This window comes from Lynx rufus, unplaced genomic scaffold (genome assembly GCF_022079265.1).
Source record: "Lynx rufus isolate CCGP_SWC_20201006 ecotype Redwood Valley unplaced genomic scaffold, mLynRuf1.p SCAF_7, whole genome shotgun sequence".
NCBI classification, from domain to species: Eukaryota; Metazoa; Chordata; class Mammalia; order Carnivora; family Felidae; genus Lynx; species Lynx rufus.
This window is the reverse complement of record NW_025814889.1, coordinates 18,779,678-18,800,001: the sequence shown is the minus strand read 5'-3', so window position 1 is coordinate 18,800,001 and position 20,324 is coordinate 18,779,678. Positions and strand designations below refer to the sequence as shown.

Below are 20,324 nucleotides of genomic sequence, written 5' to 3'. Positions count from 1 at the left end.
ATTAGAACTGTTGTATGATCTAGTATTCCCACTTTAGGGGTACATACCAGAGGAAACAAAATCCCTTTTCAAAGAGATATCTGTACTCTCTTTTTCACTGCAGCATTATTCATAATAGCCAAATAAGGAAACAACTTAAGTGTTCATCTACAGATGAATGGATAAAGAACACGCGCACACACACACACACACACACACACACACACACACACAGTGAGGAATATTATTCAGCCTTAAAAAGGAGTGAAATTGTGCCTTTGTAACAACATAAATGGATCATTATGCTAAGTGAAATGAAGCCAAAGAGAGAAAAAGAAAACCTACATAGTATCACTTACATGTGGAATTTAAAAACAAAACATAGTTGAACTCACAGAAACACATTTCAGAATACTGGTTGCCAGTTGTTACTGGTTTAGAATATTGGTTGCCAGGAGTTAGGGGATGAAGAAAATAGCAAGAGGTTGGTAAAAATGTACAAACTTTCATATACACTGCAAATAAGGTCTAAGGATCTGATACATAACATGGTGATTGTAGTTTCTAATATTGTATTGCATAACTGAAATTTTCTGAGAGTCAAACTTAACTGTTCTTACCAAAAAAAAAAAAAAAAAAGGTAAATATGTGAGTTGATGGATGTGTTAATTAACTTCCCAGTGGGATTCCTGTTGCCATGTATACATATATGAAATCATCACCTTGTACACTTTCAATATAGCAATGTATTTTGTTTCTTTCAGGTAAACATTTAGAATCCCAAAAAAATTCTTTTGGATTTTATCTGGGTGCTTTTAAACATAGGGAACACCACCATGAATCCGTGTTCCAAGTGAAAACTCAAGTCTCTTCTTTTATCGGCATCTATGTATCTATACTACACTTTTTTAAATATTAGAAGGTGTGAGGATAATAATAGGCAGGAAACTTCCATACGCATAGAAGTAAAGGGGTTTCTGATCAGGAAATGCCTACTAACAGTACCATTTTTCCTTCATGCATGTTGGCAACTCTCAAACTCTAGTCTCCTTTTTATTCATTAATTTCTGTTAGGCACTTAAATGGTACAGAGAAAACACCAAAAGAGAGGGCAGAAGACCTATCCTCTGTCTTGCCTCTACAACTTTTTGCAAGGCCTTGGACATACCTGCGTGAACCTGTTTGTTCTCCTACAACATGGTGGGGGAGGGCAGAATAGTTCTTGCTTTCTAGGGATTTCTGCATTAAATACAAGGCAATACAGTTACCTCAAATTTTGTGCCAAAGAAAGATCCATATAAATGGAGTAATTAAATGTCTTTAATGCAAATTCTGATGAAGATATTCTTATTTATTTATTTATTCACTCATTCATTCATTCATTCATTCATTCATTGAGCGTGTGTGTGAGTTGGGGAGGGGCACAGGGAGAGTGAGAGAATCACAAGCAGGCTCCATGCTCAATGTGGAACCCGATGCAGAGCTTGATCCCATGACCCTGGTTTCATGACCTGAGGCTGAAATCAAGAGTCGGACACTCAACCAACTGAGCCACCCAGGCACTCCAAGATATTCTTTCCTTTTTTTTTAAAGTATTTATTTATTTTTGGGAGAGAACAAGTGAGGGAGGGGCAGAGAGAGGGGGACAGAGGATACAAAGCAGGCTCTGAGCTGATAGGCTGACAGTAGTGAGCCCGATGTAGGGCTCAAGCCCACGAACCCTGAGATCATGACGTGATCAGATGCTCAATTAACAGTCTGAGCAACCCAGGTGCGCCGAAGATATTCTTAATATATTGTCAGTAGCAGGCTTTTTAAAATAACAATTAGTTATTTTAAATTAAGTTTTTTATTTTAAGTAGAACCATTATAGCTCTCCCAACATTTATTAATTTGAATGGTTCTACGTACATACTGAGGGGTTCATACACAACTGAAAGATTATTTAAGTGTAAATGTTATTAAATTTAAAGTTAAATTATCTCTATCCTGTTTTGTCAGATAACCAATATTTTAAGTTTCCTCTTTTATTAAAAGTTACTGAGGGGTTCCTGGGTGGCTCAGTTGGTTAAGCGTCAGACTCTGTTTCAGCTCAGGTCATGATCTCAGGGTTTCCTGAGTACGAGCCCCACATCAGACTCTGTGCTGACACTGCAGAGACTGTTTGGGATTCTCTCTGTCCTTCTCTCTGCCCTTCCCCTGTTCACACTGTCTCTCAAAATAAATAAGTCAACTTAAAATTTTTTTTAAAAAAGTTACTGAAATCTAAAACTTTATGATCTACAGGATGGTGGGAGTGGCTTTTGGAGATAAAATCTTCTATTTCTCCAAGTAGCCCCCAACTCACCTATTGTTCTAGAGGGAGCAATTGGGTAAGTAAACCAGGGAGGCACTTTTCTTGGACAATTATGATGTGAAAGTATATACTGTCAAAAGAAAACCTTGCGTTGAAGAATGGAATTTACATTTCTAAGGAGCTGAGTTAGCGTGGTCCATTCCCTAGCCCATGACTGTCAACCCTACACCATTTCTTTCATGATGGGCACAAGATCTAGTGACGTTCTTCCTTAGCTTAAAGATGAAGGTGTTACTTATGTTCATATATCAGACCACATGAGTTGCTACACTGTCCTCTGTGGTTATTGGAGAGACTTACTTATGTCATTATGCTTTATGATTTTGATGTTAATATTATGAAAAGTCGGTCATCAGAATTCTGTCCCCATGAGCAAATGTCTCTAACATCATCTAGTAAGTGACAGAGCTTAGAAAATAATCAACTTTCACCAAATCATTTCCTGTTTACTAAGGTGATTCTGGCTGGAAGGTCATGGAATAATTTTCAGATAAGTGTCTGGTTATAGTTTTACCCCAAGTATCTTTACAATCTATTTGGACATCCTTGTCTTTAGCACCTCATATTTTTAAGGTAGGATAGTGTTTGATAGCTCTTAAAATAATAGGGGAGGTAATTATTATGGCTAACATTCAGAGTTACCTAATCTTGGAACATACCTTTGTGCTACTCAAATCGTTTGAAATGTGTTTCTCAGAGCATATAGCTAACTACATTTAGTTTCCTTCTTTGTTTGCTATTTTGATCTGTAAAATGGGTTCTTCGCACTGGTCAGAAGATTGCTTTTAGCAAAATGATCACATTTCCCCAACGCTACTGTCACTATTAAGTCTATACTACCCACCAGTAAATTTCTTCCTCGGTCATTAACAGTAGAAATAACTGTTCACACCAAATAGTTCCATAATTTTAAAAGATGAAATCATCATTTGAGCAGTACAGAAATTTCTTGAAATCGTCATTTGTGCAAATAAATACTATTTTTGTATTACACAGTACAGAAATTTCTATCTTCGATTTTTCAAAACAAACTTTTCCTTTCGTATTTTCTCTACTAAAGTCATGTAGCCTTCCAAAAGATAGAGACACAAAATCCATTTATCTGAAGGTCTTCATAACTCGAAATTCCTCACTTAGATGTCAATAGCAGTCAGTGATATAGTCAAGTTTTTCGCTATTTTATATGTCCTCAAATAATAAATAGTAAGGATAGATTGTCAGTATACCTGACAAACCCTGGTAGGCTCTATTTCCTATTTTAAAGTCAGGAGAACTTGATTTTCATAAGTGTATTTTAACTATCCGCTATGTATTCTTTAAAAGGTGTGTTCATCTTATGGTACATATCCTTCATAAGTTTTGGAAATTTAATTCCAAGTATTATGCCACTTGCCTCTATTTGCAGATAACAAATTATCCGTATTTAGTTTTTTCAACAATAAGGACTTATTGCAAATGGCATTAAATGAATCTATTTGCTCTGTTCAAAAAGTCATTGACAGCAACTCATTTATTACAGTGCCTAAGAGAGGTGTTAATAAAGAGTTGTTGAACCAACAAATGAATGAATAAATAAGTGACATGTGACCACACACTTCAATCCACGTATTAACAGTTACAGTATATTTGTCGACTCAAGGCATTTGCATCAAGCGATTTACAATCCAGCTTACCAGAAAAACTCCAGGGCATAAAATATTAATATGAATCTGATGATCGATGTCTCAAAGTACACATTCAATAAAGAACAGGCTAACCAGTACATACCATTATCAAAATATCTGACTGTTGAATTTCTGGATACACTGGGATCGAAATTTGCCATTAAAGGTGCTATGTACTGTGTGGCTGTTAGCATTCGATGTACGACTTCTCCAGTGTATATGAAACCTGTAGTTGGAAAAAAAATAGGAAATAAGTTAAGGAAAATCCCATATAAAATTTTAATTAAAGTACCTCCAACTCCGTTGCAAAATAAATACTCCGTTATTTATTTTGAAAGTAAAATATCAAAGTAGCTAAAAAAAGGAATTATAATGAATGTCTTAACGTCTGATCAACAACAGTCTGGACTAAGGAACAAAGTCTCATATGATTTTGTAGTACCTTGCAGACTGGTAAATCAAAAATCTAGAATATGTACAGTTTTAATTGTGGGAAAGTGACTGTGGACTGTGGGAGAGATCATCAGGCTAAAAAGGTAATACAGTATGGTGTGCAATTCAAATATTCAATCTGCCATTATTAATCCCTTGTTATTTTAACACTAGCTGAACATGCAAGTCCTTTTTACAAATGAATGCATTTTCATGATGTTTAATTGCATTTTCACAAAGTTTAATTGCATTTCTTCAACTATAATCTCAGTTCAGGACCTTTTAGAAACCACACATGGATATCTTCAACACTAAAATGCAGAAAACATTCTAACCCTTTTTGTCAAAATTGAAAGAATGTTAAACACCCATAGAAAAACTTGTACATTGCTCAGTTATTATAATACTAGCACTCTATCAAGAAGAAAAGCATTATATGTTACAGATAAAAGGGTAAAACACTGATAATGCACAAATGACTCTCTTTAGAAAGTTATCAATGGCAGCCTATTCTAGTGGTTGGATAATGAGAGAGAATTAACTACAAAGAACTTCATATTGAATTAACTTTCAATAGCTCTTATGTTATAACTGTGCCCACTTCCAATTATTCACATTGGCTTTATTTACTTTGTGTATTATCCATGACAAATTGTTAATCCAATACTGGCTTCTTGCCTCCAAGGTCTTTTGCTTCCTGAAAGGACGGTCAGCTCAGTGAATGATAACTAATTTTAATATTAAGCTAAGAAATGCACAATTAAGAACATTTTTGTAAAAAGGCACACACACACACACACACACACACACACACACACACACACAAAGTAAAACCCAAAGCAAATTATTTGTGATAATGCAATTGTAATGTTTAGGCGATCACAAGTTAACTAGCTACCTGAGACTACTATAGATCATTTTCTATTTTCATAAGAATTAATGAAATAAAACAAGGAAGAGTTTAAAAAAACACACAAAATTGTGTAGATTTAAGCCTCTAAAAAAGTGTTAAAGTTTTTGTTACTTCACTTCATGGTCTAAATAAAGCTTTCATTGGCATATTGTGGTCATTATTGTTTCAAATTCTCAGTTATGGTTTCTAGATAAGTTATTGGAAATTTAAATCTGCAGTTATTTACTTGGAAATTAATTTCTTTTAGCAATGTCTTATTCCTTTGACTTCCTTTTCGTTTTTCATTAAAAGCATAATTACATTTTAGCTATTCACTTTAAAAAATGTATTTCTAACTATTAAAATCTTTACCATGTATTTTAATCATTGATTACTTCTTGTTTTCAAATGCCAAGTAATATGCTTCAAAATAAATTTCATTTGTCTTGAGCAGAATTTTGTACAATTGCAATTTCACATATCTCAAGTTTACTAAATGATATTAAGATACAGTGACACAGTCATCACTTCAATTTTATTTCCCTGTAAAATTTGAGTCATCATCAATGTTCAAAGTGAATATCACATTATGAAAATTATAAAGATGAAGAGTAACTATTTTTCAGGATCTATGATGTATTTGTTTATATTTTCACCATTTATGTAGATACAAAAATCCTATATAAGTATGATCTTTCTTTTTTTTTAATGTTTATTTATTTATTTTGAGAAGAGACAAACCACAAGCTGGGAAGGGGCAGTGACAGGGAGAGAGAGAATCCCAAGCAGGCTCCATGCTGTCAGCACAGAGACCAACGCAGAGCTTGATCTCACAAACTGTACAAACTGTCAGATTATGAGGTCATGTCCTGAGCTGAAATCAAGAGTTGGATGCTTAACTGACTGAGCCAACCAGGCACCCCTGCAGGTATGATCTTTCAAGGAAAGGATTAAATTATACTCTGAGAATGTTCTGTAAGGGACAGTGGCTCTGAATAGTTATTTCTCTATTCTACATTCTCCATGTGCTAACGGAAGAAACTTTGTGTGATTTAAAGAATAAAGAGGGCAGTAATCAAGGCAATATGATAATTGTGACTCAATACTAAAGTAATTTTCAAAAACAAGTGTAAGAAAAGCAGCAGCAAGTTCCCAGGAAAACAGAGTTGCAAAATGCAGGACCATAAATGATTTCAGATGTCTAATTCTTACTATTAATGCTTAAAAGATACATATATGTATATTTTTATCTCTGGATGTTTCCACATAGATTTGGCCAAAAAAAAATCATTCCCCATTCTCCATAACCCAGTTTTCAAATCATACAAATCCTTAACGGCCCCTTGCCTTCACCAGGAAAAAGTTTTCTAGAACTACAATTTCCCAAATTGCAAAAGCGAAGTCTCATCTTGTTCCCACAGAAATAAGTAAAAATATGGAAGAATTGTTAATGTATAAAAACTATCATTATGATTCTTGTTCTTCTATCTCTGTAACATTAAAATAAGTTATTTTTGCTCTGACTATACTACAGTGCTGCAAATACAATTAACAAGAAACAGCTACTGTAACTGCGAACACATCCACCACTGCTCTTAATCTATTTCCACCATTACCACTGCCACCACCAAGAGTAATATGTAAAAGAAGTCAAGGGTGCAAAAAACCCCACTTACTCCGCAGCGTAAGTTTTATTTTGCGAATTCTGAGAATACATGCTTGTTTCCCTTAACCCTGTTGCAAGGTGGTTCCTAGTTCTTGGTGACCATGGAGTGAAATGGTTAACTGTAGTGATGGGTTCTACTGACTTTTCAATACATTTCTAAATTTTGAAAATGTCCTTTCAGCAGTGGCTAGTACCTGAGGGAGGGAAAAACCTTACAGGCCTACTGATAGTAGGGAAATCTGATTAGGTGTTGAATGAGAACCAGTTATGCAAATTAGAGAGTGCTTTCATGGAAGAAAACTTCTCCAAAGCTTCAAAGGCACTTAGAGCTGCCAACATCCCATTTAAACATTTACCTCTTTTCTTTAGCTTTTTGAGGCATGCTCTATTGTAGAGAAAATATATACAGTAAAACCTTGGATTGTAAGTAACCTGTTCTGTGAGTGTTCCACAAGACAAACAAACATTTCTAATAAATTGTAACTTGATAAACGAGTGATGTCTTGCAATACGAGGTACATGATGCCAAACGTCACAAACGTGATGCCAAATGATCACAACTGAGCTAATGGCTCTTCTCTCTCTCTCTCTCTCTCTCTCTCTCTCTTTCTCTCTCTCTCTCTCTCTGCAGGATTGTGGGTGATCATCCCCCATGCTCTGATGCTCAGTCTCAGGTCTCGGTGTCTGGTAGAAATCAGTGATTTTTCAGAACGTTGGAAGGTATCCAAAACTGGCACTTGTGTGTTTTTTTTTTTTGTCACTTCAAAGCTCCTATGGACAGTCCTTTGCTTTTCATAAAAGAGGAAGCTTAGGAATGCTCTGCTTCATTCTAGGTCAGGCTGCCTGCAGATTTAGACCCTTTCCTCTGCTGCCTTATTTCCCGTTACATTAAATATAGTATATGACAAGTTTATTAATACTGTACTGTAGTCAACATCCATGCGAGCATATACAATGGCCCCCATGAAGAAAAAGATTCCATTGAGCCAATAGATAGCAGTGATTCCATGAGCGATAGTGGAAGTCATCCTCTATAATGACTGTCTTCTCTCTTGTGTCCCTCACACAAGCCATTAAGGTTTTAAGTGCAGGTCAATTTGCTTATTTTTCTTTATATTTTGTATTTTATTTATTATTTTGTATTTATTACAGTATTGTAATAATTTTTTTATGAATATTTTTGGGTTGTGGAACAAATCACCTGAGTTTCCATTATTTCTTATAGGGAAATTCGCTTTGATATACCAAGTGCGTGGGATGACCAGCACGTTTCTGGAATGAATTATGCTCCCAAACCAAGGTTTTACTGTATTTCCTTTTTTCTGGTTGTTTACATTATGGAGTAGTTTAAGCAAAATATTTGTGTTATTTTTTTCAAGACAGTTGGTAGCCACATGAAGGGCTAATCATAAAATATCTCCTTAGATCACTACATGCTTCTTATTTAAAAGGAGTTTGAGGGAGAAACGTGTTTTCTTGGTGAAAATTCTAACACCTATACTTTGGAGCACAGTTGTAGTCACCTCGGATCCGTTTCAGCCTCTGTTCTTTTAATTGACAAATTTTATGGATAGATTTACATTGGATTCCTCTATTGCAATCCACCAAATGAGCCTTAAGTCGGTAGGTGGATGATATGATTCCAGAATTTACTTAATGGTACAAGCAAATTACATCCTAGTGGTGTGACTGTTACTTGACATCTTAGTGGCTCAGTTTGCTAATCTGTTAAACGGGGAAGTAATCATTGGGCTGTTGTGGTTGAATGAGTTGATGTGTAAAAAACACTTACAGTCAGTGTTTAAAATAAAAATGTGCAGACAACAAGCAATCCATTAAATTCTTTCTAATTTTTACCTCTTGAAGTCTTTTGTGTCTAATATATACTAGTTGATTGGACTTACACTGGGATATTTATATGATTTCAAAATTGTGCTTCAGACCCAAATGGTATGATATATGTTTCTCTTCACTCTTCTAGTTTGGGTCAAGGTATACTGTGGACTCTAACTACAGGGCAACAGATAATTAAAAGCCTGAATGTCCAAAGTTCTACATTCGAGATATCTTGTCTTACATTCTGATGGAGTAAGCACCTTGTAAAAACCTTAACATCTTATTGGTTGCAAACGGTTATTTCATTTAATTGGAAGTGTCATAGTAATAAAGGCTATGTGAAACATTCTATGAAACTTTAATGTGTAAAGGTCTACATAAAGTATTTTATTTCATCATCTTTCAGTTGGTATTTTTGACCCCAGAGGAAAGGTTGGAGCTAATGTGTGTGCCTGTAGGGCATTGAGCACTGATAGTTAAATGCTGCCTTTAGAGTACAAAGGCACTATTGCCTTTATGATGTACGAACTTGTCTACACGCTAATCAAAGAGATCCGAAATTCATGGTCTTTGTTCCATGAGGATTTAGAGAACAGATTCCCCATTAGGACTCCTCACTAGCTTTACATGTGATCTGGTCCCTTTCTATTCACGAAAGCCTGAGTTATTTCACTGGGTAGTGTTTGTGGTTAATTGTTCTGTCAGTCACTCGATATTTGTCATTGACAAGCTTGCTTGAAGGGAACAAGTGAAGTCTGGGCATAATTCAACGTACATTGTTCAAAAATGCCATTTGATGAATCACAATGCATTCTCACTATGCTGTAAACTACACCCCTTTCAGACAAATACTTGTTTGTAGTTAAGTCAGTCTTTTAAACAAAACCATATGAGGCAGCAACTGCTAATTCGAAAATTAAGTTGTGGTAAGTTATCTGGTAATGGAACTGTCTGCCAGCTGCAACCGTACAATGATAGGTTTCATGTAACGGGCTTCCTCTGGACAAAATTGTTGCGAGTAGACCTCACAGTTCACTGTGAGGATACTGGTTTGTACATGCAACCTAGATGTTTAAGCAAAAAGAAAAAGAAAAAAAAATATTTCTGAGTTTCATGTGAGCTTGCCAACTAGTGGCTCTTTGGAAGAAACCTACAATATTGTCACTCACCAAATATTTTCCCTTTACACTTCCAACCAGCTGTTAAGGTAAAATATATCAAGTGCATTTTCTATAAATAAAAAATATATATGTTAAAATATATCACATCCCCGAGACTCCTTTATTCCACTGGCCCGAGGCACCATGGGGGATTACAAATCATAGCAAAGCCATTCCTTGGGGGAAAAAAGGCAACAAGTGACAACTTGGTTATTGGCTACGAATTACGTTCATGAAATTACCGATATAAAAATGTATGTTAACTACATAAAGTGCTTCTCTCCAACTCTAGAAGGAAAGAGCAGGAGCCAGAATTGTGTAGATGTGGAGAGAAAGAAAGACAGCAGTCTGTAACTCTTTCATTTTCATTTTGAACCGGTGACAAAATTGTAGCCTGTAGTTCTTGCCTTCTCCATCTTGTTTCTCAAATAAATCCATGTGACTTATTCTTTTTTTTTTTTTTTTCAACGTTTATTTATTTTTGGGACAGAGAGAGACAGTGCATGAACGGGGGAGGGGCAGAGAGAGAGGAAGACACAGAATCGGAAACAGGCTCCAGGCTCCGAGCCATCAGCCCAGAGCCTGACGCGGGGCTCGAACTCACGGACCGTGAGATCATGACCTGGCTGAAGTCGGACGCTTAACCGACTGCGCCACCCAGGCGCCCCTCATGTGACTTATTCTTAACTCATGTTAATTGCCAGTGGCCCCTGTCAACAGCACCCTTCTTCCTTCTGCTCCAAATGTTTCTCATGATGTAGGATTTGCAGAGATGGGTCCATTCACACTGCAGATAATGAATGGCACCCCCCTGGAGTTGTGTGGTGCATGGCTTCTCATGGAAGCATTGATTGCTCGTTTGCTTCAGAAACAAGTTCGTCTCCTCTATTCAGATTGATCCAGGTAACATTTCAAAAGTCTTATTCCTTCATGGGGAGGAATGGGAGGGTTGCATTGAATTATTTATGCCTCCCCCTGCCCCTACCCCGACTGGGGATCCAGAGATCCTGCGTCAAATGCTGGACTCACATGTAGCAGAGTTTTAGCTGGGAGTTAGACGCCAGTACCTGAGGTCTGTTTAATTTGGGGTTGGTTATGCTGCTCTATGTTTGCAAAGCCTCTATCTTGATTCCCACCTAATCTCTTGGACCCTGCTCCCTGTGGGTAGTCTTTCTAGAAAACAACTACTTGGCTTCTTGACCTGTGAATATCAGTTGACCCTAGAATTTCTGCACATTTATTGGGACTAAGTAACCCCTTTGGGAAACCACCTAGGACAGCTCAAAGTTACCAGCTGGCCTTCCATCCAGGCTCTGTCTTGCTCTAGAGAGGGGAGCACATGACCTGCCGTGGCTTTTACTTTATCCCCAGGGTTCCCCCTTACCCTGAAGAACAATAAAAACTATCCCATCCTTTTCAAAGGACTTAACATCCATTTTTTAAATGACCAGAAAGAGCCCTGGAAGCAAGATGGCCAAATGTAAAGGGAGGCCATATTCAGATAGGGAACTTTTTTCCTGTCTCATCAGACCTTCTTGTATTTATTGAATAATCTGTAGTACTGCATATCTTACTTTCAAAATCAGGTAAATTTGAAGTGAAAATATTAGGTAGCAGGAGAATAACTCCTTTGAATTCTTGCCCTGAATAGTGGTCCATGCAAGCCTATAGTTTTTTGTTTTTTTTTTTTAATTTTTTTTTTCAACGTTTTTATTTATTTTTGGGACAGAGAGAGACAGAGCATGAACGGGGGAGGGGCAGAGAGAGAGGGAGACACAGAATCGGAAACAGGCTCCAGGCTCCGAGCCATCAGCCCAGAGCCTGACGCGGGGCTCGAACTCACGGACCGCAAGATCGTGACCTGGCTGAAGTCGGACGCTTAACCGACTGCGCCACCCAGGCGCCCCAAGCCTATAGTTTACAAAACAAATTTTAGTCCACATTTTTGAAGTTATAGCTATGCTTTCCCACATCCATTCTTCCCCAAATGATTTTGTTTCCCTTCATTGTTTAGACATTCATAGGAGATACAGAGATTTCATCCCTAAGTTTTACCACAATCCTTCCAAGTCGGGTCATGAAAGGTCTTGAATGTACTGACCATGTTTTCATTGTCCTTCCCTTTTTTAGTGCAAGAGAAATACCGTTCATCTAGACCAGATAGAAGCTATAAAAGGGAGTAGAAAAGCTTTGCTTTCTCAAAAACCGCCATCTGCCATGCACAACTAGTTCCAAATCAAGGGTTTGCTCTTTCCTTTTTTTCTAGTGTAAGTAAAGTATCCCAGTTGTTGCCTCAGATGGTCTTGGTTTTAATGCCTTAGCATTTAACTTCTAGATCATGTCATATATATAGTGTCATATATGCAATGTTTAGATAGACAGTATGTAAATAGTTTGGGTGTATATGTGTGCATATGTTTGTGTGTGTATATACATATGTATATACATATATATATGCATATATAATACACACGCAATGTGTGTGTGAGTGTGTGTGTGTGTGTGTGTGTGTGTGCATTTCTCACCATGAGGAGTTCAAGTGGACTGCACAGGCCTAGGTTTGAATTCATCTTGTACAAGAGGTATGACCTCCTGTCTTCACGCTCATTGAGTTGCAATTTCCTCTGTAAAATTAGGTTAAAATTAACCCCTTCTAAACAGCACTGCTGTGTGCATTGGTCAGGAAGAAATGCTACAGAAAAGTAGCTGCAGTCCTACCATTCAACATACATTTGGAACATCTGTATTGCCCTGTGACATCCTTTTACAGTCAGGGTTCTGGGGAGACTCGCTCTGCAGCTACACTGATTCCTCTCCTTGTCTGCTCTTGATCTCTGCAGCCCTATGGTCAGATTCCAACTGTGATACTTCCGACCTCCTTGAGACATGAGCCCTTTCACAGTCACAGAATTGTGACCACAACTACATTTTCTCTGAAGTTTTAGTAGTCTTGTCCCTTGAGAAGATGAATTATCAGTGAGAGGGACAAAACAGCTTGTTAATAAAAGAGCACTGACCCAATTGTACATTCATATGACAATTTGCACTTGGTAGTTTCAATATGCCCTACAATTTGAACACTCAAAACATTAGATGCCAAAAGAAAAACTCAGTGTATTTGAGGAAAGAAAGGAAAATATGTATTTGGCTTTGTTTATAATGTATACAGGCGTGTGTATGGTGTGTGTATAGACACATATACAAATACACACATACACAAACATGTTATATATTTACTTTTTATATATTTTATAATTATATATTATATTTTCTTATATTTAATTATGGTATATATTCATATTATGTTAATAATATGTTAACATATTCACATTATGTTATACATATAATGTTAATGAGAACTAAGTGGAACTCATCACTACAGTTAAGCATTTTACTTCTTGGTTGCTAAGAACTCATGTGAAATATTGATAAGAAGTGGCTTTCAACATGGTTAAGGAAAACAAGCAAGTATTGTCTGAATTAGAAAAATGAAACTCATGTTGTAGAGCAGTGGAGTTTTTGTATCCTTGGGTTATTCTTATATTACTCTCTTTTGAGGAAGAGCAAATCTTAGAGTATATGGATTTGTAAATCAATACAAAATGCATATTGAATATCTTAAATCTGAAGCATCATAAAATCCTTACTCCCAGTTAACAATCCAGTTCGTTTGCTTCCTCTGAAAGCATTTTAGACATATTTTTACTCGTTTATCTGACCCAGATGCACCCAACCCATCAATATCTTGGCTAATACCACCTAGATTGAGCTTTTCAAAGAGGCATTTATTTTCAAAAATAGGTTGTATTCTTCTATGAAATTTATCAGCTCCAATTTAGGAAAGACTGTAGTCACTGAGAGCACTGAGAGATTGAAAGCAGCCCTAAGACTTTCTACCATCCATGCCTTACATTTCTTTCACAACTCTTACCTTCACACCAAATGAATAAACAAACAAACAAACAAACAAATAAGTTTATTCAGTCATCTCCTCCTAGTGTTGACTCAGGGAAGAGTTTGTTAGAATATATATTCTTCCAGGGGCACCTGGGTGGCTCAGTCAGTTGAGTGGCCGACTTTGGCTCAGGTCATGATCTCACTGCTCGCGAGTTCAAGCCCTTCGTAGGGCTCTGTGCTGAAAGCTCAGAGGGAGTCTGGAGCCTGCTTCAGACTCTGTCTCTGTCTCTTTGCCCCACCCCTGCTCGTGCTCTGTCTCTCTCCCTTTCTCTCTCTATCTCTCTCTCCAATATAAAATAAAAACATAAAAAAAGAATATCTATTCTTCCAGCACGGCTACCTTACAGAATTCGTTATATGGTTGCATTCGTTATATGGTCCCTGAGGCCGAAAAGAGTAGGATGTGGTTAGTACCACCATTTATCTCACAAATTAGATCCTAATTCAAATGTAGGACATTCTACTTCCTATAATCCTATTTGAAAAAAAATTTGACCAAATACTAAAAAAGCATTTTCCTTGACCTTGAGTCTTTGCAAGCGATATTTAGATTTAAAAATTCCTGAGTACATATTCAAACATTCATACACATTCATATATGGATATTTTGTGGCATTTGACTAATTGCTACTTGCTTTTATATATATATATATGTGTATGTATGTATGTATATATATATATATATTTATATATATATACACATATATATATATGACTATGTATATTAATGGCTTTAAAAATAAATGTTAAATGATAAAATTCATAACATATGCAGAGAATATATGCTTATGCATATATGAATAAGTAATAAACACCCATGTATCAGTTTATCTACCATCCAGCCTAAAAGATATAGAATAAAACATAAATATGACTTTTAAAATTTATTGCTAACCACTTTCATACATTTTTTAATTTATCATTTCCTTCCTTTATGTTTTTACACTTTTTACTTTAAAAAAATTATTTATTTTTTTTTGAGAGAGAGAGAGAGAGGAAGAAGGAGAGGGGTAGTGGGAGAGGGAGAAAGAGAATCCTAAGCAGGTTCCGTGCCCAGCACAGAGCCCAACTTGAGGCTGCTTCGGATTCTGTGTCTTTGGATTCTGTGTCTCTTCTCTCTCTGCGCCTCCTCTACTTGGGCTCTGTCTCTCTCTTTCTCAAAAATAAACATTAAAAAACAAAAGAATGTGTGACTATTCTTAGTCTTTCACTCTGTCATACTTCTGAATTAGTTTATCAAGATACACACACACACACACACACACACATAAAATAACTGTGTTGGATTGTGACTGAAATTGCACTGAAATTTTAAGTAAGTTTAGCAGGAATTTACTCCTTTTGATTTTGGGTCTTCCAACCCATAAACATAGTATATAGATTTATTTAGCATTCTAGATATCTTAAGCTGTTTTTAATTAATTTTCTCAAAAATGTCTTGTACATCATTTTTAGATTTATTCCAATTTACTTATTAGTCTTTTTTGAAGATATTATTATTATTGAAAACTTTAGTTTCAATCATATTTTCTAACAGTTTGTGGTGGCATTCAGAAAACTGCCTTTGTATATTGATTTTAGATTCAGAAATCTTACTCAGCTCCAGAACTAATTCTAATAATCTGTACATTTTGGGGGGCTTTAATTTATTGATGATCACTTCATTAGAAAATAATGAGAATATTTTTTCCTTCTAATCATTATACCTTTTATTTCTTTTTTACTAGCTACATTTTGTATATTGGTTTAATGCAGAAAACAATTAGGCTTATTGAAAATAGATATCTAAATGGTAAGTGGAAATCTATAGAACATGAAAGAAATATAATTCAGGATCTAACTAAAACAACTATCACAAAGATATTTTACAAGCCTGAAAAAATATTTTGTAAAACATTTAGATGAAATCACAATTCTGGTTATTTTTCCTTTCTTTTTCTTCTTATTTCTAAAGAATTCTCTCCACCTTAGAGACAGATAGATAAACTTCTCGCAAGCCATCAACCTGTAGATACCTGGAACACCTCACTTCTCTTGATATCTCATTTAGAGATGCCATTTTTTTCCATTTCTTTCTCAACACGTTCACTTCAACTAAACCTTAACATCTGATTATACAACCAAAGTAAAGCAGTAGGAAATGATATTCACAAAAGAGCCTCATTTAACTTCTCAATACAGTGCCTTCGACCAGAACAACATGCACTGGGAAGAGGTAGAAATGGCAAACAAAGGACAGGAAATAGAACCACAGTCCCGGGACAACCCCAGAAAGGGAAGGAATCATGCAAACCCACCCTTAGGTTAACTGGTATGACCAGTGAAAAACGACCTTCCAAGTGCAGGTACAACATTTTATTGCCTCCCAGGGAAAATAAAAGAGATGCTTAGATATGCTCCCCCCAACACCATATTTATATCTGACAAAAAGGCTCGGGGGGCAAAACTATCATATACTAAGTTAAAAAGAGGCACTCCTCAAAGGACACTGTGGGAAAGCATGGAAGCTCTACTGTAATTGATAACCTGGTTTTCTCATATTTTTGTCTTTGTGTTGGAGCAGCGAGAGCGTGTATCTCGAGTGCACTTTTGTGTAACTGCTTCAGACTAATTAGAACTGAAGGGATAAAATATTTTTTTATTTCAGTTTATATGTGCTAAGGCACAGAATCAAAAGGTCCACCGTGCTGGGAGGAATTCTTTCCCTGGACATTCATTTGAAGTTCCTGTTCAGTGTGTGAATGGAGCAGCGAAGGGGGCGCAGGTAGCGTTTGGCCTCAATGACATAACCGGCCATAAAAGCTCATCTCGTTCGTGTGCCCAAAGCTCAATGAAGCCGAGGCAAGCCTGTATTCGATCAGACACCAGTGCTAATGGAACGCCTCTCTAAGATTTTTAGAATAAAAATTAAGAACATTTTAACCTTTGCACGAATTTGGGATACAGGAGACGTGGGGAGATACAAAATTTATGAGCATTCATCGTTCAGGCTTCCACATTTTCTTCTTCATACAATGCCACTGTCAGAAACCCGATGTAGCTATACACTGGCAATTAGCTCTCTCCTTCATATTTAAGCCTTCACTCAGGAGAAATCTGATGAGTTATTATGTGCTACAGTGAGAATGGGATATAATCTTTACCACGTTATCCACTCTCAGGAGTATTTACACGTTATTAAGAAAGATGACCATTCTTAAGCTAAAGAAATGGTTATCTCCTATTGCCACCCACAGGGGCTGAACTATGTGAACGAGTGTCCCCTCACGGCTGACCTTAAGTAGAAGGTGAGCACAGGCCCCCCACCAACCCCATGCCATCCTGCAAAAGGTGGGGTCTAAAATCATGCGAACATGGGTCACCACAGCCTCTCAGGTGGCTGTCACCATCCTCTGTAGGCTCTGCAACTGTGGAGGTTTTTAAAGACTAGTTACTACAACGCGGTCACACTGCAAGAGTGAGTCGCAGGCATTGGAGTGTGACACTGGCCCCTCTGGTGTGTGGCCATTCAGCTCCCGTCCGATGACTTTACCAAAAAAGTCTTTTAAAAAAATCCCAATTTCATTAAATACAGCCCTTCCAGAGACACTTCTACTGGAGGAAAAAGAGGGGCAAAAACCGTTTGCGTTGTGGATTTGTTGTGTCTCCTTATTAGATAGGCTTTTAAGCACAGGTGGGTCAAGTTACTCATCTTTGTATCTGCTGTTCAGCTTGGCCGGGCAGAGCATCTGCCGCAGACGTAATAAACTGGGTTTCAACAATGACAATGGTCCCAATGCCACAGCTCAGTATACAGAGCCCTCCCTGGTCTGGCCGCTGCCCGGTTCTCCTCCTCTTCTCCACACGGACCCAATGCTTCAGCCACTCCCAGCTCCCCGCGGGTGCCCTGCGTCGTACCCACTTTTCACAAGCTGCAGTCCTCTGCCTGAAATACGCTCTCCTCCTTCCGTGCCCTGAAAAATTCTATTCATTTTTCAAGCTTCAGTTTAAACGTCTCCTCTTGTGAGAAGCTGTCTTTTATCCTCTCCAACCCCAGAAGATCTGATTACGCCCTTTGGTGTTCCATCCCTGCGCGCATCCCAACTTCTATTATAGGCCTCAACCTCACTGGTTTACAATTGTTGATTTTCACATCCACCCCCTGGTCTGTTCCCCTGTCTTATCATCTGTTGCAAACCCTGGAGGACAGGGGCAAGAGCTTTTTCGTATTTGTATCTCAACACATGTCTGGCGGTCACTCATGTGTTCATCCAACTTGCTAGCAATTATGGAGCGCTGAGTATGTTTGAGTGATTACACCAGGCAGCTAGAGCGGGGAGAGGGCCTCCCCCGACCTCATAGAGGATGGTGTGTGAGGAGGCTGGAGAGAGGCAGCCAGCCAGGGGGACAGCAACAGCCCACGGGAGGCCACGCCAGCCACGGAATAGGTTTGGGGACTAAAAGTAATGGAAGCACAGTGAAGGGCTGAAGCAGAGGCTTAACGTGACAAGATTTACTCTACTGAAAGATTCTGATAAACACCACATTCAGGAGAGTGCTTATGTCCAGGGAAGAAAAGTGGGGAACACGTGGAGAAAGGTAAAATTCAATTGTGTCTGTTTTATACCCACCCCCCCCACCTTCAAACTGGCTATTGGGTACACAAAGTTTTCTATATTATTATCTTTTTTTTTTTTTTGGACAGCTGCAATATTTAAAAAAAAGTGTAAAGCTTATTCAGGCAGAGTATAGACAAGGAGTAAAGAAGACATACTTAAAATAGGGTGAGAGTTCACTGCCTCTTTCAATAATTTGTGGAAAGATGAAATGGGCGTCCACTAGGAATGAGGTGGCCAGAAGCAGATACATTGAAGGTTTTTCAGAAGTCAGTTACTGTGCAGATGTTTCCTTGGATACATGAGGAGAGTGCTGAGGAGGGAGTCAAATGAAAGGTGATGGTGCCATTTACTAAGATGGGGGGAATGGTGGAGAGGAAAAGCTAAATCCAGGCTTAACAGCTAGTTTTGGAATACAAGTGTGCAAACGACCCAATCCCATTCCTGTTGCTCAAGTGCAGCGGGAAGCATCCCAACAAAAGAATCACATGGCTGTTTCCCGTCACTGACTTCATTCCCCTGTTGAGTCCGTTGTTTCTGAGTTAAGCCCCTGTGCACCGAAGCGGGAACCTTGGGGATCTGCCGTAATCAGATTCCTCTGAAGGATACACAACATTTCAAGGCTTGCAAACGGAGGGATTACCTGCTAATTTAACCATGAAACTGGATTTGTAGCTCTGCCCCAGATAAGGTGAGGATGCACAGACACACATAGATCAACTACTCTTCAGGGAACTAGAAAAATCGCGTCCAGGGTCACTTATTCCATGCTGTCTTGTCATCTTCTGAGGTCTAAAGAAAACCTTAAGTAGAGGCCAGTGTATACGACAAAGGCATTAGTTTCCTGCTGACGATGTATTTGTCCGCGGCATTAGTATTTCACAAGTGGTATATAAAGAGACACAGCAAATACATTCCATGTTAAGGATTTTCTTTCCAACTTCCACGCAGACCTCTCTTTGGAATAATCTAAGGCAGCATAAGTATTGACATAATGTTAGATAAATACAAGGCAATGAAATCTGTATACTTAAAAATCTATGAAACAGAACTATATAAATGTTACACTCTGACAGAAGTCTTGTTCTGAGGGTTTCCAACCTAATACAGATGACCAAACACGAGAGCCAAAAAAGCTGAAAAGGTCACTAAAGATCCCCATGGGAGATTCTCCCACTGAATTGGGAGGTAATGGAGAGAAAAACATGGAGTCAAATGCAGGGGAAGATTTCTTTTTCAGGAAAAGAGTGATAGAGACTATTCAATGAGCAGCGGAGCTATTCAAAATCCAAAGTCAGCATAGGGGAGTAGTGAAAACAGAATCTGAACTTCCTTTATTTTCATAAGTGAACCTTTTAAGTTCTTACCTCCATATTGTTCAGTAACTGAAAGACTCAGTGGAGACTGTCAAATAAAATTCTAGTGATAATCAGAAGGTTGTGATAGAGAATTAGAAAACATGTAAAGGTGCATGCTAGGATCTGTGAACTTTCTAGATATCAAATTCTTGTCAGATTATTTGCCACCTGGGAAAATTCACTTTGTTATGAGAGATGGCACTCTGGGATCTCACGGAAAATTTACAAAGACAGTTGGTTGTTCATTCCGTTTTTAAAAAAAATTGTGGTGAGAATGCCTAACATGAGATCTACATGAGTAGTGTTAGCTAGAAGCGTAACATTGTGCAGTGGATCTCTAGAGCTTATTCAACTCGCATAACTGAAACTTTTCTAACCAGTGGACACTTCTAACCCCCTCATCTAGCTGCTGGCAACCACCATTCTACT

The 20,324-nt window shown here is 37.7% G+C and overlaps 1 protein-coding gene across 3 annotated transcripts in view; it reads right to left on the bottom strand.

Annotated features, from left to right (window-relative positions):
* Positions 1-20,324, bottom strand: part of PLXDC2 (plexin domain containing 2) — a 455,666-nt gene that overhangs the window by 129,589 nt on the left and 305,753 nt on the right. For all 3 annotated transcript variants that reach the window (XM_047067158.1, XM_047067160.1, XM_047067159.1), the window contains one exon: positions 4,103-4,225. In XM_047067158.1, the coding sequence (XP_046923114.1) occupies positions 4,103-4,225 (123 nt within the window). The remainder of the gene's footprint in view (positions 1-4,102; positions 4,226-20,324) is intronic.